The sequence below is a fragment of the Leptinotarsa decemlineata genome, unplaced genomic scaffold (genome assembly GCF_025532065.1).
Source record: "Leptinotarsa decemlineata unplaced genomic scaffold, Ldec_3_MD MMD2_tig00026330_RagTag_RagTag, whole genome shotgun sequence".
NCBI classification, from domain to species: Eukaryota; Metazoa; Arthropoda; class Insecta; order Coleoptera; family Chrysomelidae; genus Leptinotarsa; species Leptinotarsa decemlineata.
The window spans coordinates 676,739-699,036 of NW_027412690.1; the positions used below are offsets into that span (position 1 = coordinate 676,739).

The window sequence follows — 22,298 nt, forward strand, 5'->3', positions numbered from 1 at the left end:
AACCTTCCACAATCTGAAAAAATAAAAGATAAATCAATAAAGTATCTGCTTGAGTGTAATAAAAGGCACACTGAATAGTTTACCACGAAAAGTTACTGCGTAATATAAACCAATTGGTCAGTAACTGGTCGTATTCATGAATTTTGCCTACAAATTGAAAAAATCGATTGAAAAAATTAATTATGATACTCAGCTTCCTTAAGTAGTTGACGTTAAGGAAAACAATTTTTTTCCGTTTTGAAAATCTGAAATTCACTATTGACTTGTGTCAAAAGAAATTGAAGCTAGCACAGTTTGGGGCGAGATTTTTATAGTGAATTTGAGCTTTTGAAAATAGGAAAGAATTGTTTTCTGAATCGTCAATCACTTCAGGAAGCTAAGTATCAATATTTGAATTTTTCAGTTAATTTTTTCAATATGTAGGCAAAATTCATAAATACGACAAGTTACTGGCTGATTGGATTTTCCAATGGTTTATATTACGCAGTAACTTTTCGGAATGAACTTTTCATTTTGCTCTTTATTATACTTCAGCAGATTCTTTATTGATTTACCCTAATATTTTTTCAGATTGAGGAAGGTTATGAGCCCAAAAAAACAGTAAAAAATATTGAATCCCCAACAAAAAAGTCTTCTAAGGAGCATCTTTGATAACATGAACACTTATATAACACAAGTCCAATCAGTATTCTTTTAATTGAAATTTGACCTATCAGATAACCCTTCTCATTATGTATATAAGAGCCAGATTTCTTGGTTCTGCATATTCGTTATCATTGTAATCATGAAGCTCTGTTTTGGTATCGTGTTGGCTATTACAGTTTTGGTCTTGGTAAGATTTGAAATTATTTCCCAAAGCTGAAAGATTTTTTAATTGTATTTTGAAATGAACTATATTTTTCCATTGTGGGTTTTTGTAATGTTTCATTCAATATAGGGACATTCGGAGTGAAGGATCAAAGTTGAGAGTATGTTTCAAAGATTCATTTTTCATGAGAGCTTGGATTTCGATTTTTATCCTCAAGAAAGGCTAAGAAAAAGTCTATATGCTATATAGTAGTTTTCGATATTTGCGATTTTCTCAGTTATCAGTCCAACTATTTTCCTATCGACGAAACTTTCTAAGTCGATAATATCAAAAGAAATAAGTAATAGAGGAAAACTTTTACATTTCTCATAGATGAACATAATCATTTCTAAGACAATTCCCGTGAATGCAAAATGTCTTCAATATTTCCTAAACTATAGTGATAGTCGAAAAAATGTAATGAAGTATTTACCTTGTGATATTGATGACTTATTTATTTTGTGTAAATTCATTCTCAATTAAATGATATAGATAAAATACTTAGTCTAATTTCCACTTACTTAATATATTGATATTAATACGATATATCTTAAGTTGAGATACTTGAGAATGGTGTAAAAACCGAAATCTTGGTCATATTAATATCAATACATTAAGTAAGTGGAAATTAGACAAAGTATTTTATCTATATCATTTAATTGAAGTATTTACCTTCTTAACATACAATAAAAATGTTTCATAGTCTTTAGATATTTTCAGTTTTTAGTTCTAACTTGACTTCTGTATATAAACTCTCTTTTACTCAAATTATCTCAAAACTTTTGTGGTGATAAAAACATATTCATTATTTTTTCATAGAACTTTTTTGTAGGTATCAACTTCTGGATAATTAGTAATTTTTTTTGTTCTTGGATTACCCAAAGGAACTCGAAAAATAAGTCATTTCCTCCTTTGTCTTCCGTACGAGTGAAAGTATCAAAAAATATCATCGAACATTCTCCGTAACATTCTTTCATGCGAAGTATAAAGGTTTTCGAAAAAGTACTGGAAAATTGAGTTTTCCGTCTTCAGATTCTGCTCAAAATATATCCACCTGTAGTCTATTACGATTCCAATGAATATTGAAAATTTCAAGTCGATATTTCTGGCCATACCTTTGTGAACAACAGAAACACAAATGAACAGACAGGCAAACTTACAAGTTACAGAATTTTTCAAAAAATTTCATCATTCTGAACTCTCTCTTTGATAGTAGGTCTCGTCAAATGAAAAATCTCGATAAATCGGAAATACCTGCCTTTAATTTTCAAACTTAAGGTTATTGGAGGAAAAAAATATCGAATTCAATGTCCCACATTGAGTTTAAAATCTCAGAAGTCGAAACTTGTGCGAGCTAAGGACTAACGAGGTCTTACCTTTCAACGTGTAATTCCCAACACGGATTCTTTCATATATTACATTTTATAGCGTTCCTGTAAATGATACCTCATTCATTGGAAATATGTCCTGAACATTTTTAATTTTTCGAATTTATTTGCAACTTTAGTGTCAAACTATTCGATATGTCAGAATGAGTAGACTGACAAATATTTTTTTCGAGGTCTTCATTGGAAAATATCGCCAGTTGCTCTTTATCACTTTCTGTCTGTTCATGAAGGAAAACTCAATTTCAATCCATATTTCGAAAACTAACATAGTAACTTTCAGATGTGAATTTGACAATTTACCCATTGGGAATGACATCATTGAGAAAAAAAAGTAGCTTGAAATTTTTAGGAGTACATATCGATAAAAACTAAAATTTGAAGACCATATTTATGCCTTGTGTAATACAGTGGTTGTTATGCAGTCAGAGTAGTCGCAAATGAACTTGGTTTAACAGCAGCTAAGACTGTTTATTTTTCTCTGATGGAATCTCACCTGAGATATGAAATTCCATTTTGGGGCGTATGTAGCGGTTATCTACTACAAAATATTTTAATTTTGCATAAACGAGCCGTGAGATGTATGTGCAAATTAAAAAGTACAGACTCTTGCAGATTACTCTTTATATTGGAAACAGTGTGTTTAATTAAGAAATATTTGAACAAATTTCAATCCTCACCAACTCATTATGTGACAACGCTATCCAACAACATCAAGTTGACAATACCAATAACATCAGTCATAAATTATTCCATTGTCTATAATCGTTATAAAATGGTCAACCACTTGCCAAAGAATGTAACAGAAATAAAGTCTTTACAATGCTTCAGGAAGGTTTTTTAAGTGATAGACCATACTGTAATATACAAGAATTTTATAATGATAATCTTTAAAAAAATATTTTATTTGTTTATCATTTACCAGCATCACGTAAGACTTATATGTTTTTATATATACAAAAAAATTACTCATTTATTATATCCCAGAATCCTGTAAGATGTATATGTTTTTATATATAAAAACTTTTTTTAAATTTTATTTATTATTTGCCAGTACCCTGTATGACTTATATGTTTTTATATATACAAACTGATTTTATATATTAAGTGAAAATTGATCAATTTAAATGCACTTTGTTTTTAAATAAAAACTGTATCATAGATTAAGTTAAACTTTGTCCACAAGATTATTCTTATGACAATGAAGTATATTATTTATCTCTCTCTCTCATGGTGATAATTTCATTTCTCAGAAAAAAAAAATATTACAGACGGATTTTATTCTATTCAACTAATAATCATGAGTACTATAATCTGTGGAAAATTATCGATGTCTCTATAATGTTCGCCATTTCATTTAGAAAATCCCCCATTTCGAAGAAACCCAAATGAATAAATCGCCTCTCAAGCAATGGGTAAATACGTTTTCTAATTTCAGGCCAATGCTGAAACCACCAAGGAAAAATATCTGAGATTCGACAGCGAGTGCAAGAAACCAGATGCAATTAAATCCCATGACCTTTGCATGAACGTCAAATTTGGTTTACAGAAAGAAAACGGAGACATTGACAAAGATGTTTTGAGAGCGAAATTCGGTCAAAATCTCAAAATAAGTGCTGACGAACTTAACGAAATGATAAATGAATGTAGCGTCAGAAAAGGTAATACTGCTGCTGAAGCTGGAGATGCCTTGAGTCAGTGCATTCGCAAGTATCTTGCCCCCGTATATTCAGAAGTAGAATAATTTTTCAAACTTCTCAATTGTTCTCAGAAAATAAAGGAATTTTCAAGTACAATAATTTTTGTGTTTCCTTTTTGAACAAGAACTATTGCGTGTTAACATCTTGAAAGTATCAACCAGTGTCAACACGAATTTGAACATTGACATAAATTTTTTGAAATTCTGTTATGGTTCTTCAAAATTATGTTACTATCATCACAATTCTCTATGAGATCTAGCAAATACAAAGTTTGAACTGAATAAAAACAGTCTTGAATAAGAAATGAACTCGGTTTAGGAGAAAGTTATAATGCTTACTTGTTTAGTAAAACGCATATTGAGGGACAGTAATTTAGTTCTGATGTGAGAATTTTCAATAGACTTATTGACGATGTACAAGAAAATAATAGTCAAACAGTAGATTAGAAAGGCCAACAATCGGAAAAAGCATTAAGACTTGGTTCAGAAAAAATCTAGTAATTTCAAATTATATATCATATTTCGAGCAAGAAAACCGACTTCAGGTTGGGTTGGGTCAGAAATGAGTGGGTGTATTCGACCCTCCACAGCAACCCGCAAACGTTAATTGTGGCTCACACCTATTCACACTCCACCAAATAAACCCAGCCTTTCAACGAAGCCGATTCGTTTATATGGTGAGTGATTTTTCAGGTCAGATGGTAACAGTGCGGCTCTGCCAAACTCAGAGAACCTGATTCGGTCCGCCGCGGAGCAGGCCCAAAGTATGTGCTTGTGATGCACTGTTTGGAATCTTTCGTGTAGTAATAAATATTACTAGAGTTTTTCCCAACACTAAATCGTTATTTCAACACCTCGACACATGTTTCGATCACCAAGGGATCATCTTCAAGAGGAAGATCAAACTATCATACTCACCAAGCTATCCTTATTTATACCATACAGGTATATAGGTATACCATACCTAGACGCAGGTACCTACCTATTTCAGGTACCTCTTGAGAGACTTAAATTAATTTTACAATTTGCCTTGTCTACTTGTCTTAAATTAATTTTACAATTTGTCCTTATGTAGTAGTTAAGTGAATCTAATAATTGAAATGTTATAATCTATATAAAATTAATTTCACAATATTCCCCTATCTACTTGTCTTAAATTAATTTATCAATGTGTCCTTAGGTAATAGTCAGGTAAATCTAATAATAAAATATTATTTTAACATGCTATATAGTACACTATTTGGTATTGGTCCACCATCGTTATTCATAATATTATTATGTTTGCTTATTTCTACACTCTCATATGCATCTAGATGCCTGATGTTGACTTTTCTAACTAATCTTAATGAACAGAAGTCTATGGAAATGGTTTTATTGCATAATATGATGGGCGACTGCTGATTTTTCAGATCTTCCATATTTCAAGTGTGCTAAGTGTTCCTTATATCTTATTTTAATAGATCTTTTTGTCTGTCCATAATATTTTGCATCGCAGACCTTGCATTCAATTTCGTAAATTCCAGACTTTTCCGAATTCCCGACTTTGTCTTTCGGACTTCCCGAAAGGCTCTATAGTGTATAGCTTGTTTCGAAAACCACCTTCATACCTGGGGTCTTGAAAATCTTTCCAAAGTTGGTGTATGGAAATGAGATATATTTATCTTGGTTTTTGTCCTTTCTAAAAGTCGAGATTTCGTTCATTCTTAATCTAAATTTCTTCTTCCTTATTATGCCATTCGAGAAACCATTAGTGACTGCTAGTTAGTGACTAGAAAAGAAACAAGAACGAGCAGGCATATTTCTGACAGTTCACATCACTGTGGACAGCACAAACGTACTGGGCTGAATTTTCTAGTGCATCGTCTATTGACTTTCCCTCTAACACATGAGAGGTTCACGAAAGAAAAACGTACAATACAGGAAATAGCAGCCACTAACGGTTTCTCGGTTACGGTAACGGTTTATTCAGGTATTTTACATATCAAATTGAAATATGCAGTATTAAGGCCATCGAAACGGTTCTAGTGTTAACACTATCGTATTTGAGGATATGTATCATTTCGCTCAAAAGTTATCTGGATAAATATGGTTGAACATCCAGAATAGATGTATGATCAAAGTAAAAACGAGAGCCGTGGGGTTTTTTATATTCAGTTTCTTAGAGTCTCTCATGTTTTCTGAAACTCGTGTTTTAAGATTCCGTCCGGTTTGACCAACAAAGCATTTGTGTCAGCTTCCGCAGATTAATTAAGAACTCATTATTTCTTGTGAAATTGTGACGATAATAATCGTATAAGGTATGGAAGGTATAATTATGAAAATTCATTTTTACAGAGCCCTGAAGAATAATTTAATTAAATTCGAAACGTCGGCAAGAATACAATTGATCGGCAAAAAAATGATCCTGTCACCCAACCAACCCCTTTTTCAGAAAAAAAATTATAGGATCGCTAAACTAGTCAACTGATTTTATATAGCTTAGGAATGAAACGTTAAAAGATAAGACCTCGTTAATCCTTTGCTCGCACAAGTTTCGACTACTGAGGGTTGTCGTTCGTAAGGGTGGGACAGCTTGTTAACGGAAAAATATATTTTTTTTATATTATTTCAAATTTTAGAGTTACCTGACTATTACATAAGGACACATTGTAGAATTAATTCAAGACGAGTAGATGAGGCAAATTGTGGAATCAATTTAAGACACTAAAGAAGCAGGTACCTTTAACAGGTACCTGCGTCTATATATGGTATACCTGTATGGTATACGTGAATACCTGTAAGGTATAAATAAGGAGAGCTTGGTGAGTATGATAGTTTGATCTCCCTCTTGGAAATGATCATTTGATGATCGAAACACGTGTCGAGGTGTTGAAATAACGATTTGGTGTTGTGCAAAGCTCCAGTAATATTCCATAGTATGTGCTCTGCTGATTTATCATTTTCCAAACAGAGGCGACACACACTGTCTTGCCACTGATGATTCAGAAGACAGTGACCTGTGTAAAGGCCTGTTAGACATCGTAGTTGATCTCTACTGTAGTTCAACAACTGTTTGGTATCAAGCTTCGAAGGGTGAATGAACGCCTCAAAGTGAGCTAATACTGGAAGATTTTGCCAGAAGTCCATAAATATTCTTGCCATCCAGGTATTCAATGTTTGTTTGGCAAAGCCTAAAGCGATGCCAATGACAGGTTCTGGTTCGATGACGCTGCTTCCAGTACCCTCCTCTGCAAGGGAGTGAGCAGCATCATTGCCTCACACGCCAGTATGGCCAAGAATCCAGACCAGAGGACTTCAATGGAAAGGATATTGTAATCAAAATCAAAAAATCTTTATTTCCGTAGACCTAGGGAAGGCATGAAAAAATCACATTACTCAGTACAATTACAATGAGGTCACAATCATAAAACAACATAATTATAAGTTATACTATATAACATTTAGACCATAAAAGGGATACAAAAATTAAAATTTAAAATTCCAAATCAGACTGAAAAAATTCATCAAGCGAATAAAATACCTTTTCACATAATAGTTTCCGAACTTTTTGTTCAAAGAACTTTACACTAGTTATTTTTTTAATGGATATTGGGAGCTTGTTGTACAGTTTTATTGACATGATATGAGGTCCATTAGTGACCTTGGCTAACTTATGACTAGGAATTAAAATGTTATAGTTTTTTCTCAGGGAGAAGCCCGAAAGAAGACATGTATCATCTCTGTTCTGAAACTTGGAGCAATTTGATTTAACGTAGATTACGCAATTAAGAATATACATGCAAGTAACAGTTAATATATTCAACTTTGCAAAAAGTGGTTTACAGGAATCGAGTGGTTTTTTAAAACAAATTGTTCTAATAATCTTTTTCTGGAAAATTAATAAGTCACTGATTCTATTGCAGTTGCCAAAACAAATACTACAGTAATTGAGGGCAGAGTAAACATATGCATAATAGTAACTTTTAAGAATTTCAATAGACACAAAATTACGCAGATTCCATATAACGAAACAGTGTGTCGCTAATTTCTTCAGTATGAAATCAACATGATGATTCCAATTGAGTTGGTAATCAATGAAAACTCCTAAAAATTTTTTATAGTTTACCTGTTCAATACTTTTAATCTCTAAACTAGATACAACCAATACACTACAATCAGTTTCCTGAATTGTAAAGAGAATGGTGTTGGTTTTAAGATTATTTAGAATCAAGCCATTTTTAGAACAATAATTTTGCATGTTGGATACAGCATCATTTGCTCTTACTGACAATGTTTCACATTCCGAACCACTGACAGTAAAAGATGTGTCATCAGCAAATTGTATAGAGCACTGTGGATGATTAATTTTTGAAAGGTCATTAATAGTGTAGGCCCCAAAACACTACCTTGGGGCACACCTGTAACAACGTTTCGAGATTCAGAGACAAATGACCCAGTCTGAAGCCTAACTTCAACAACCTGTGTACGACCAGTTAAATAGGTTTCAATCCATTTCAGACTTGGACCACGGACGCCCATGTCAAACAGTTTATCAAGAAGAAGACCATGATGTATGGTATCAAACGCCCGTGTCAAGTCGAAAAGAACACCAAGTGATTTTTCACCGTTGTCGAAGTTTGATAATACATGATTATGTAGAGAAAGGATGGCATCCTGGGTTGACAAGCCTACTTGAAACCCATATTGGTTGTCAGATACGATATTGTATTTATTTAAAAAAGACACAAGTCTATTTTGATATGATTTTTCAAATATTTTCGAAAATGGAGATAGTAAAGCAATACCTCTATAGTTCGACATTACATGCTTATCGCTTTTTTATGGACTGGGACGACCATTGCTTGCTTAAGCCGAGAAGGAAAAATACCTTCAGAGAAAGATAAATTGATTAGATAAATCAGAGGTTCCATTATTTTCGAAGCAGCCTTTAATAAAACATTGCCTGGCAATTCATCAACCCCACTGGAATTTTTCGAACATGCGAATTTAATTAGTTCCAAGAGTTCAGTTTCATCTTTTGGATAGAGGAAAATACTCTCAGTTTTTACACAACGATTTTCAATGCCACCAGGTGCAGTTTTTTTTACTAATGACTCCACTGAATCGACAAAATAACTACTAAATGCTTGAGATATGTGGACCCGTCCGCGACATTCAAATGAAATATTGCATTTATGATCTTGTGTAAATTAATGTTTGAAATGCTAGTATATCTTAATTCGTTATTAACCTTCTAAATATATGAAAAACAATTGGTTGAGTGTTTCATAATTACTGCTCTTCAATCCTGAAAGTTCATTCGATTATCATCTGGTTCACTGCCGTTTCAGGCTTGGTGGAATATATATTTTTTTTGTCAAATACTATTACATGAAGTTCATATTTCATATAGTTTGAAAGAGTTTTTCGTGGAGAAAAGTTTGTTTTTTTTGATTGATTTCTGTGAATATATTATAGAAATTAGATGAATGATTACAAGTTTCAAATCGACATGTCGTCTATCACCATTATGGTCATTACCCGGTTCATGACTGAATGGTTATCCGTTTAAAAAAACATAATCTTGCCACGGTATGTTGACCTTTGATACTTCGTATATCCAATATCAAATATTGAGAAATATAATAAAAACTTCAAAAAACTTTTCCAATGGTATCGATTTACAAACTGATTAATTATTGATATCAAAAGTTAAACAAATTCAGAAAAAAATGTTTTCTTTTTAATCCCAATGAGAACTTCATATCATGTCAATGTTTTAGAAACATCATTCAACAAATCAAAACAGGCCGATATCTGTTCTAACTTTATTTGAACATTTGAACCTAACCAGACCAGCTATCTTAGTTTACTTTCCTTAATGATTCCGTTTAATTAAACAAACCACTGGATAAGACTCAAGTTTTTCCATTTCAATCTAAAGACCCTAGAAGAAGAAGGAAAGAAATCGTTGTTTCCTAGTTAGATAATACTTGGATATAGCGGGTGACTACTTCATCATATATACGGAAAGCTCTGAAGATCTTCTTCAGTTTCAACTATGAAGACTAGTGCTGTTCTCGTTTTGGCTGTCGCCTTTTTGGCCCTGGTGAGTTTTTCAAAAAGATTATTACATTTCACGTTTAAACCATCTGGAGAACTTTCGGACTTCCAACTTGTAAATAACAGAAAAAATGCAAATACAAAAATAGCAGTATATTTTCCGGAAACAACTACAATCCTGACTTTATATCTGGTTACGAAACAACTAATTTTGCTTTGTTCAATTCCATCAATATATAATTGATAAACTGATGGTGTATAAAATGTCATTGACCTGAAGTATCCTAGCAAAGAGTTGGGATCTAAATACAGGGTGTTTCAAATTCGATCCTCACCATTGGAATCTCGGAAACTATGAGAGATACGAAGATGGTTAAATCGGGGCAAAGTTGCGCATTTACCTGACTAACATTATACCTTTGAGTAAAAAAATCTGTTTTAAAATCTGTTTTTCCGTTAACCAGCTGTCGCACCCCTACGAACGACAACCCTCAGAAGTCGAAACTTGTGCGAGCTAAGGATTAACGAGGTCTTACCTTTTAACGTGTGATTCCTAAGTTCTGAAATTCCAAGTATATCCGGAAAAAAACAGAAATTTCCGAAAATGGTTTTTATTTTTTCTGGCTTTATTCTTCAAAGAATTCGAAAATAAATTGCACTTCCACATTGCCACTTTTTCCTGCTACATAATGGTGTTTTCAGATTTGCTATCCGACGTTTCATCTTCCAGCCGCCATCATCAACTTTATTTTTTCTTATGGGCGCTACATTTGAATGATGTATCATGAGTTATCATTATTTTTCGAAAAATTGGAAATATTGAAAAAAATTAATTCTCATCATATCTTGTATGATACAAATTTATTACATATACCATAGAAACAGTATTAGGACATCGGAAATGTATTTTAACTTGTATCCCAAAAGACGACACATCGAACTATATTCAAGTTATTGAATCGAAATCTCACCAAGTTTGGTTCATTTGAAAAGCGGAGAAAAAAATACGGAGACAGAATGGACCAGAAAACTAAAGAAAATGAGGTATGTATGAGGTAAGTTAGACATGGTGTCCTTTTCAATAAAAATTAATAATTTGTAGATTGTCATACAAGTGCTAATAAGAAGACTTGATTTTCCTGTTTTCCTGGAAAATGTAATTTAGACAGATGAAAACACTTTTACGAATTGAGGGATATTCAACCGAAATAACGAACACATTTGGAGCATAAACAACTCCAGGCAGTTCCGAGAAATTCGACCTCAAGTGCGATTTAGTATTAACGTGTGGACAGGAATTTACAAAGATAGTATTTTGGTTCTCATTCATTTGACGGAATTCTGAATGAAGAAACCAGTTTTTAATATCGATTTTCGAAGACTATTTGGATGATCTACGTTTGGTTACCTATAACAACATCTAGTTTCAACCTGATGGTGCTCTACCGAACACTACCAGACGAGTATCTAATAACCTGACTGACAAGTTTGGTGATAAATGGATAGGGAATTCGGTGAGATTTTGATCCAATAACTCGAACATAATTTGATGTGGTTGTCGTCTTTTAGGATACAAGTTTAAATACATTTCCGAAGTCCTAACACTGTTTTTATCGTATTTGTAATAAATTTGTATCATTCTGTTTTTTCTGTTTTTTCTTCATTCGTGAAACCCATTTTTCGACAAAAAATCAATGACTTGTACAATAACAAAATTTCATTGAGTGTAACAAATTGGAAGGCAAATTTAGAAACGTCAAAGCCTATTATGATAAGAATTAATTTTTTCAATATCTCCAATTTTTCGAAAATAAATGATAACTCATTATACATCATTGGTAAAATCTGGTTCTATTCAAAACAGAAAGAATCCAATGTAGTGCCCATAAGAAAAAATAAAGTTGATAATGGTGGCCGAAAAACCAAACCTTAAATGGCAAATCTCAAAACACCATTATGTAACAGGAAAAAAGTGGCAATGTGAAAGTGCAATTCATTTTTGAATCTTTCGAAAAATGAATCCAGAAAAAAATTAAAACCTTTTTCCAAAATTTCTGTTTTTTTCCGGATATATCCGGATATACGCGGAATTTCAGAACATTGTCAACGGCATATTGTTTGTCAGGTAAATTTGCAACTTTACCCCAATTTAACCATCTTCGTATCTCTCATAGTTTCCGAGATCTCACTGGTGAGGATCGAATTTGAAACACCCTGTATAGTTCTAGAAATTAGGGAAAATGTTGTATGAATTGGGCGCTGAAGGGAAAACCAATGCAATTATCCAGAAGTTTCTATATGGGATTCCATATCAAATACTCTTCATTTTTAATGTAGTACAACAGTTTTATCATGAATATTTTGTGTACAGGTTGTGAAATAAAGTTAATATTGGATGATTCAACATTTCATGAAAAAAATAGGTGAATTTCAATAGTTCAGATTCCATTACCTCATATGATTCTTAATATGTTTCGAAATCTATGGAAAAACGAATAAAATCAAAATAAATGGTGAAATATCAATTATGTATGAGCAATGAAACGTGAAATAAAATTAATAAAATAGAATAGTCAACATATGATTTTTTTTTCATTTCAGGTTTTATTCCTTACATATAATTGATATTTTAGCAATTCATTCTAATTTTACTCATTCTTCCATAGATTTTGAATCAAATTGGTATATTAGACAATAGAAGTCCAAACTAGTAAAGTTCTCCATGAAACATTGTCAACCGCTTTGAAATAAATGTAGAAACATAGTTATTTTGAATTTACTCTAATTTTCCCATGATTCATACATTTTTTAAATGTTTCTTGTCAACATAAGGATATTATCATTGGTTAGTTAGCAATATTATAGGACAGTGCATGTTGCACTAACCTATGATATTGCTTTAAGTCATGAAGCAGACAGGGGAATCAGAAATATTAATTTTTTTCGATAATGAAGTACCATCAATTCAGAAAATTTTGCAAAATATTTTTTGAGAAATTGAAAGCTTCAATACGAAGGCATGAACTCCCAATAAAAATTTTATTATTTTTTGAAAATTTCAAGTTACGCTGTATTTATGAACTAGTGAATTTCACAATAAACAAAGAGCAAACCCTTCCCTCATGATGATGGGTATTCCTTAATGGTATGCATCTATTCAAAGTAGTAAATCCACCTGAAAATATAATCATAGTGTCCAAAAATGTTCCCTTACAAAAATACGACGTGAAGTTTTTGAATAAAATTTAAATTATTCAACATTTCCGAAACGGTTTGAGATATTTCAATGATATTTGGTAAGCAGGGACAGTTTCTAAGAGTTAATATTTTTCTGTGAAAAAATAATTTTCAACTTCAATAGTGGCATAGGCACAGGAATTGACTTCGATATATTTGAAGAAAATAATAATACGCCTGTAGGTTTTTCTCAAACAAAATTCATAGTTGAACTCTACGTTCAATTTGAGATAAAAAAGTTCCCATATTTTTTTACAATACGTCGTTTTTCAGTTAATCATGTCAGAGACATGATTAAAAAATTTAATTGTATTGAATTCGATCTACTTCAGTTTTTGATCAATGAACTGTGACGCTCAATAAAGCTGCACATTTTTCGATACAAAATAATTCTCCAATTCAAAAGTGGTAATCTGTGAAAATAATACAATAAACTGTATTAATTAGTTTCAATATGGATTTTCATCAAGTATAGGCCAGTTCTATTCAATTGAACCAGACAGTTTTCCTTGAGTTTTTTCTATGACATGCTGTTTTTGAGTAAAAATATCAAAACCCAACTGATGTCAAAAATAATTGAAGTAATGGAGAGAGAGCTAGATGCATTTATCACCAAAGATATCCAAATCGTGCTCTGCTAAGTAGTCAGCCCTTTTACAATCTTCATCGTCGTCTTGTGGAAACTGGTACTATCCACAAGACTGAAGAAAGACCTCAAAGGTTGAAACAGCCTAATTTGAGGAAACGGTGCTACGTCAAATTGGAGAACAAGTACTGAAACAAGTACGAGCAAGATCGCTAGACAGTTCAATATTTGCCATTAAATTATGTGGAGAATTGTACTGGATTCCTTGTCACATCCTTTCCATATTTCGATAGTTCAGGGATTTTCAAATGCATGTTCCTTTTGTCAGTGGTATCTCTAAAATATTATGCAGAATTCCCAATTTGAATTTTACATTCTGTTCACGAACAAAGTTAATTTTGAAAAAATGCCATACAGAATTTTCCCAACAATCATTCATGGGAATAAAATCCTTATGCCATAACAGAAACACATTTGGATCACCAATTTTCGGTGTATTGAATGTCATTGTCATTGAATGTCACTGATTGTTTTATACACGTACTCTATTTTCTTTTAATCAACTTCCAAGTATTTCCCAAATACAAGCACGTTTCCCAATTATCAGAACTTCAATACTCTTCTCGACACGAGTTTCATCACCCAAGCTGGCTGGCGTCTTCAGATGAACAAAAATAGTTGAGTTCGTCACCCGAAATTTGTCTTTTTGACGTACCAAACGAGAGTATTGAACTTCTGGTGAGGGAAATGTACTTGCTTTTGGATTTATTCTATGCAAGAGGTTCAAGTTCCATCTAATGACATCTCATGACCGATATGACTGAAATAGCTCGTTTATGCTAAACATCAGATTCAGAAATAAGTTTTCAATCAACAACATTGACATAATTTCATATTTCAAAACTCCTTTGACATCTGTCGAAAAAGTAAAGGAATAAATATTCAAAAAGGAATAACTGCCCCCGAAACGTTAAGATAAGTATTGTATTATTTATTAAAATTTTTTTGATAGGCAAAATTGTTAAATACGACAAGTTACTGATAAATAAAAGATTTTTCTTTGTGAAAAATACTTTGATTTTTACGCAGTAACTTATCGGGGTTAACTAAAAAGTTTGCCCTTCTACACTTGTATAAAGTTCTCCATTATAATTTTTATATTTTTCAGATTGTGGAAGGTAACAAATACCCAAAAAAGGTCGATAAAAAACTGATTTTCCTCCACAAAAAAATGACTTTCGTTGAAAATGATATTTTCGTTATTTTCAAATCCACTGCTACAAGTTGTTAAGAATAATTCTGTGACATCCCTCTTTGTTAATTCAATAACAGTGTATTGAACTACATTTAAATTTATGTATTTCAATGAATAAACATTATTATCATTACAAAAATATAGAGAATGATGTTTTGAAGGTGGTTAACAATGTTTCATAATCAATTTCATTAGTTCGGACTTCCATTGTCTGATATTATATAGAAGAGTTTGAAATCCCTGATGAAACTAATAAAAAGAAGAATTGAAAAAAGAACATCTGAAAATAACAATTACAATAATCAAAAAAACCCTGACATGAAATAACGGTGAAATAAAATAAAAGTAAAAATAAAACAATCAAACAAAAAATTGAGAGCCAAGCCAAGTTACTTCACGACTTTTCGATTGTTAGTATCCACAATAGTCTTCGGGTGACGACTGGACTAATTCCTCCGAGAAATGACTATTTATGGGTCATTCGAGTACTTTCACTTATCTCCGCTAACCGTTTTCCGCTTCACTGGTTAGTGGGAGATGACCGTTTGGCGGGAGTTGGCCATTTTACGCTTGATTATGGGTTTCCATATGTTGCGTATCTCTACGCTAACTTGGCTGAATACATTGTTGGAAAACATGTATGTGCCTTCTTTGAATTTCCTGCTAAACTAATGTTCCTTCCTGTGTATGATCTCAGCTTGGGACCACTCGATGTTTTATTGATGGGCCCAAACATGGCTTAGAATCTCTTAATTTTTCATTTTTTGTTTAATTGTTCTATTTCTATTTGTATTTTATTTCACAGTTATTTCATTTCCGGGTGTTTTTGGTCAATATAATCGTTATTTTCAGCTATTCTTTTTTTAATTCTTAGTTTTTATTAGTTCCTTCAGGGATTTGGAATAATTATATATAATACCAATGGAAGTCCGAACTAATGAAATTCAGAGAATTATGGATTTTTTATTATTCACTAACAAAAATTGCTTTCATTATCCAATTATTCGATTTGATTATTATGAAACCATGAAAATGCATTCAATACTTTATTTTCTCTTGTTTTTTTTTCCGGAGATCTCACTTTCTACTTGTGTTTTTCTTACATTTTACTCAATCATACGTCTTCGAAAAATTAACCTCTTTCTGTACTGACTTGCAAGAAATTTTATACTTCGAAAACTTGGGCAATTACTATATTTTAATTTTTTCGGTTGTGAATAATTTTGTCATTCTATTTTCGAAGGTATCAGAGACATTATGTGTGATACATGCAACGAAGTTAAAGGTAATGTGTCTAATGTATCTAATACAGAAATTTCTATCGAATTCAGAAAAACTACTGAACATCATGAACATCACAAATACTTTTAAGAGAGTTACATTTGTGGGAGTGACTAATTTTTGGGAAAGAAATTTTTTGGCTTTCTACTACTCCGTCTTAGTAGAAAGCCAAAAACTTTCCCAAAAATTACAAACACCTTTTTCCTTCATATTTCCCCTTCGATAAACAGAAAAGACGGCTGTTTAAAAAATATCCTCGAAGATTATCTTCACACCTTTGTTTGAATGTAATTACAATGTTTCATGATGAATTTCATTAGTTCGGATTTCTATGTCTAATATATAAAATGATTTAAAATCCCAGAAAGAACCAATACAAATGAAAAATTAAAAACAATAGCTGAAAATAACAATTATATTGGGCAAAGAAAACCTGGAATGAAATTACAGAGGAATAAAATACAAGTAAAAATGGAACAATCAAACAAAAAATGAAAAATAAAAAATTGAGAGATTCCAAGTCAAGTTACTACAATATCCACAATCGTCTTCCGGTGATGACTAGACTAATTCCTCTCTCCTCTTCACTCTTCACCGGTTCAGCAGAAGATGACTGTTTGGCGGGAGTTGGTCAATTTTCGCTTGATTATGGGTATCCATATGTTGCGTTTCTATGCGCTAGCTTCGCTGAATACATTGTTGGACAACATGTATGCGGCTGCTTTGAATTTCCTCCTAAACCAGTATTCCTCCCTGTGTATGATCTCAGCTTGGGACCACTCGATTTTATGTTGATGTGTCCAAACATGATCTGCTAATCCTGATTTGCTGGTTTCTTGTGCTCGGCAATGCGAACTTTCAATGGCCTCTTAGTTCCGCCGATCTAGGATTTTCCGCACTCACAGGGTATCCGGTAAATGCAATTCTTGGAATCGCAGTCCGTGTTTGTTAACCTGGTTTTCGTGAGGTTGTTACGGATAGTATTTTCGGATCTGAAGCAGGTTCTGATGTACTTGAATACAATTCTTTTCATCATTCCCGATAATCCTCTGATGTAGGAAAATGCATGCACTGGTTGTGACGGCTTCTCTTCTTCGCGAAGCTCTTGCTCTTTTTTAGACAAAATATGTTCCACCATCGCTTTGGAGTAGCCATTTCGTTAAAGATAAGTTTTGATGTTGTCTAGTTCCTTCTCGAGACCTTCCTTCGTATTACAGAGCCCGAAAGCACGGTCTGATAGAGACTTGATGATTCTCGATATTATTACTAGGAGGATGTGTACGAAACTGTTATTTCCAACTGAAGGACGAATTCTTTACAAAAGATGAGGGACTGCCAATGGGCTCACAACTTTCACCAGTTAAAGCCAATATATATGGTGTGGTTTGAAACTCTGGCCATTGAAGAAGTCCACAAGAAACCCCGAGTCTGGTTGAGAAACGTTTGACGATACCTTTACGATATGGAACCATAGGAATACTGAACTAGACGCCTTCCTGAAATACATCAACAGCGTGATACCTTCCATTACTTTCACAATGGAGAAGGAAGTTCACAACAAATTGCCATTCTTAGACGTATTGGTGAAGGGGACCGACACTAAATGGGAAACATCTGTATACCGAAAACCCACCCACGCGGGACAGTATCTGAATCACGAATCCAATCACCATCAATCGACTAAAAGAGGAATTATCAAGGCTCTATTAGACCGTGCTTTCGTATTCTGTGATACGAAGAAAGGTCTCGACAATGAACTAGACAACGTCGAAACTGATCTTCAATGGAATGGCTACTTCAAAGCGATGGTGGAACAGACTTTGGCTAAAAGACAGCAAGAGCCTCGTAAGGAAGAGAAGCCGTCACAGCCAGTAACAATACTTGTAATCAGAGGATTATCGGAAAGAATAAGAAGAATTGGGTCCAAGTTCAACATCAAAACCTGCTTCATATCCGGAAACATTATCCGTAGCAGACTCACGAAAACCACGAATCGCGGACTGCGATTCCAAGAATTGCATATACCGGATACCCTGTGAGTGCGGAAAATCCTATATCTGCGAAACTAAGAGGCCATTGAAAGTTCGCACTGCCGTGCACAATAAATACACACGTCGAGGAGAAACCAGCAAATCAGGAATAGCAGAGCATGCTTGGACCCATCAACATAATATCGAGTGGTCGAAAGCTGAGATCATACACAGGGAGGAACACTGATCTAGGAGGAAATTCAAAGAAGTCGCATACATGTTGTTCAATAATGTATTCAGCCAAGCTAGCGTAGAGGAACACAACATATGAAAACCCATAATCAATCGAAAAATGGCTTGGAATCTCTTTATTTTATTTATTTTTTTCTGTTCAATTGTTCTATTTTTTTGGTATTTTATTTCACTGTAGGTAATTTCAGTTAAGGGGTTTTTGCTTAATAACATTGTTATTTTCAGTTACTATTTTTAATTTTTCGTTTGTATTGTTTTTTTAGAGATTTCAACAAATCATTTGGTATAATATTAGACAATGGAAGTCTCAACTAATGAATTTCATATTTCACACCTATTTTGTTTTTTTTGTGATGGAAGCGTCATAAAAGTATTATTGGAATTCGAATCTTGGAACATTTGCCACTACCATTCAAATTAAGACTATTTTGCTGAAATTTCAAATAATTTCCAGGTTCATGCCAGGGTTCTGGACCACGACGAAATGAAAAATATCCACGATGATTGCCAAGCAAACCCTGATACTAGAATCGATGAATCCGCTTTGAGGTCAGGCTACAATTCACCCAACATGGGCCCACACACCTTCTGTATGATTTCTAAATCAGGACTCATGACAGCCAATGGAGACATCCAAAAGGACATTCTTAAGGATTATATCAGAAAAAATTCACACCATGACGTCGCTAAAGTGGATGAAATTGTGAATGATTGCGGAAAGCGCGAGGGGGCTACTCCAGTTGAAGCGGCGATTGCTCTGAAAAATTGTCTCAGAAAATATGAGGGGCCGAATACTGACACTCATAATCATCATCATCATCATCATCATCAGCATTGATAGTGTCTTATTTGATTAAACATATGTTGTTCCATCGATAGCTTATTTACTCTCCGTAACATTCAAATAGTGATGGGAATCCTAGGACCTTTAACTTTTGATATTGGCATTGATTTAGCAAATAATGGACAATTCGAAAAACAATGTCATTTCTATATTGAAAGGGTTATATTTTTAGGAGTGATTGATTTTTGGGGAAAAAATTTTTGGCTACCTACTACTCCATCTTGATACAAAAAAATGTGGGAATCTTCCAAAGAAAGGAAGGAAGTAATCAATTTCAAAATAGGTAACTCTATACATGGATGTGTAGATCATGCAAAGAAGTAACTTTCAGGCACAAACTGAAAGAAAAAGCCCTCCTGAAACAGCTACTTGAATATAAACATATACTTTCATATGAACTCTGAATTATACAAAAAATACTTTTTTCCTCTCAGTTTGTATTCAGTTTGTATTCATACATGGAATTATATCAGATATCATTCACAAGACTTCTACACAATATACTAAGTGAATTGTAAAATTTCACTTACATGGAACAGTGTCATCCTCACGATCTCCATCAACATGGAGATCCGTTTTATCACTTCGCACAAGCAATCAGACCGCTCAACTTCAGAGGCAAAACTCGGTACGTGACAATACAGGTACAATAACAGAGGCAGGAGAGGCAGCTCAGGTAATAAGACCAAAACAGGTAGTCGAACAAACACAGGTAGTGGCAGCAACGCAGGTAAAGGGAAACATCCATCACTATAAATTGAGACACAGAGTTCGAAGTAATCAGTCTAGTTGAAAAAACCAGACATCACCAGAAGATGGCAAATGAGACTTTGCCGAAACGTTGTGAAAATAATCCTTATGGGGAGAAAATACACAGAACACGGAGCGAAACCCGAGAAAACAGCTCATCATATATATATATATATATATATATATATATATATATATATATATATATATATATATATACGATATAGATGACGAAGTTATTGATCGGACATAGCACTTAAGAAAGTGGCATACCATATACACGTGTTTCGGCCCATCATCAGTATGGTGCAGCCAAATGTAAGGATAGGCAACACTTGGTTACCAGAAGAAAGAAAAACAAAAGCTCGAAACACGTGTCTATGGTTTGCCACTTTTTTGAGTGCTATATCCGATTAATAACTTCTTTATTCACATCAAGACACTCGATAACCTTAGTATTTGTATTATTTGCTGAAACCGTAGCTATAGGTAGCTATAGCTGCCTCCATGGTGATTTTGAAACCACACACGTGCAGAGAAAGTTAAACATGTATAACTTTCTTTCGTCACTTTTATAAATTCAATTCATTATCTTTAACTCATTTTTACTATAAGTATGATTTGTAATGTTATTCATTGCCAAAAAAAATTCACAACTCAATGATTTATAGGGCCTGAAGAAGCTTCCCATGCGAAAGCTTGGCAAAGTAAAGCAGAGTTTTGATTTTTGATTTTTTGACTGAGATACCCCTCAAATCAAATATCAAATATATGATTTTTAAAAACATTCAAGTCTAATTTATGACATTAAAAATTAAATAAATACAACAATAAAAATTAATTGGCGCTCCGGGGCGACTTCATTGATTCCAGTGGCGCATTTGCTTTTTCAGCTGCGGGAAAACCCGGAAAAACCTGCAGCACCACATCATCTGAAGATCTTGATCCAACAATGTCCTCTCTCTCATAAAACAAAATGTAGGGTGTCTCCAGAGGCTCCAATAAATTCAATGCATCGCCAGAACACTTCGTGACACAACTATCGTCAAACTTAAACCAGTCCGTTTCTTCTTTGACCAAGGCGTAATAATGACCACGTTCAACGCCAGAACCACAGTGAACAATGACTGCATGAATATTATAACAGTGGTCTGCTAGGTTGAAATGTTCATCTATTTCGAACCTTCCAAAGAGTTTCTTGCTTCCGTTAGAGGTTGAGTCTTGTTTGAATATCATCAGTGTTATTATTAGATTGACTGGTACCTCAGCTATACTTGTTTCCTTATAACAGTCAGTTAGTTTGGCGCATGTTTGACAATACAGTTGATCATCACCTGTTAAAAATTCCATTTTCAGATGATTTAACAATAAGCTTTGCACGGACTGGTAATTAGTCGTATTAGGAAAAGCTAGATGAAGTTCCAGAAATTCACATTCAGTACTTCTTGAACATTTACCACAAAGTAAACAAGTGAGGATTTTTCCAGCAAAAGATTTACAAACACAAGACGAGATGGGTTGTACGGAATCATTCAGTCCAGAGCGGCTGGGAGTATTGATTTTGCTATTGTTTTGCTCACGAAGAGTATTCAACAAGAACCCCAAGAATTCGGAACAATCCTCTTGTTGTCCTAACGAGTATCTAGTGGACTTCAAAGACTCCAGGAAATCGGTTGGAGGGAAAGATGATACCTTCTTACGAAACTGCAGCTGCATGAACAGTTGTTTGAGTTTGATGAATAAGCAGGAAACATTCTCGTTCTCGTTCATCATTAAAACTTCGTTCTTGAAATTCTTCGTCATGAACAACACTTGTAAAATGCTATTCATGTAACAAGTGTTTCCTAAATTATCCAATCCAATTTTCTTCTCTAGATTTTCAGGACAACTCTCTACTGATTCGTAAGGAAGAACACGTTTCACAGAATCTCCATAAGAACCATTTCTCAAGCTGCGATCGATCCTTCCAAGTGAAAAAGGGTTTCGTAGAGGGATTGATTCGGCTCTTGCTTTAAGAAGCGCTTCCACTGAAATGGTACCAATTCTACGAGGAATGCAGCTCATTTTTTGGGGCCAAGAATGACCTGAGTCCACTGACCGCACTGAAAAAGAAGAAGGTGGATCAATCACTTGTGAATTAACCTTGATAG

At 33.6% G+C, this 22,298-nt stretch overlaps 2 protein-coding genes across 2 annotated transcripts; both read left to right on the top strand.

Annotated features, from left to right (window-relative positions):
- Nucleotides 1-692: 692 nt before the first annotated feature.
- On the top strand, nt 693-4,031 carry LOC111511948 (uncharacterized). Its single transcript, XM_023168028.2, has 2 exons — nt 693-832; nt 3,671-4,031. Exons 1-2 carry the CDS (start codon nt 785-787, stop codon nt 3,974-3,976), a joined length of 354 nt encoding a protein of 117 aa, XP_023023796.1. The 5' UTR covers nt 693-784; the 3' UTR covers nt 3,977-4,031.
- Nucleotides 4,032-9,757: 5,726 nt separating this feature from the next.
- LOC111515133 (uncharacterized) lies at nt 9,758-19,428 on the top strand. The gene is made up of 2 exons (XM_074182974.1): nt 9,758-10,019; nt 19,009-19,428. Exons 1-2 carry the CDS (start codon nt 9,972-9,974, stop codon nt 19,390-19,392), a joined length of 432 nt encoding a protein of 143 aa, XP_074039075.1. The 5' UTR covers nt 9,758-9,971; the 3' UTR covers nt 19,393-19,428.
- The last annotated feature ends 2,870 nt before the right edge of the window (nt 19,429-22,298 follow it).

Excerpts from the sequence above, each read along its gene's own strand:
- LOC111511948 (XM_023168028.2), top strand. The coding sequence starts at position 785 with ATGAAGCTCTGTTTTGGTATCGTGTTGGCTATTACAGTTTTGGTCTTG. Across the intron at positions 833-3,670 it reads CTATTACAGTTTTGGTCTTG|GCCAATGCTGAAACCACCAA; the intron begins GTAAGATTTGAA and ends TTCTAATTTCAG.
- LOC111515133 (XM_074182974.1), top strand. The coding sequence starts at position 9,972 with ATGAAGACTAGTGCTGTTCTCGTTTTGGCTGTCGCCTTTTTGGCCCTG. Across the intron at positions 10,020-19,008 it reads CTGTCGCCTTTTTGGCCCTG|GTTCATGCCAGGGTTCTGGA; the intron begins GTGAGTTTTTCA and ends AATAATTTCCAG.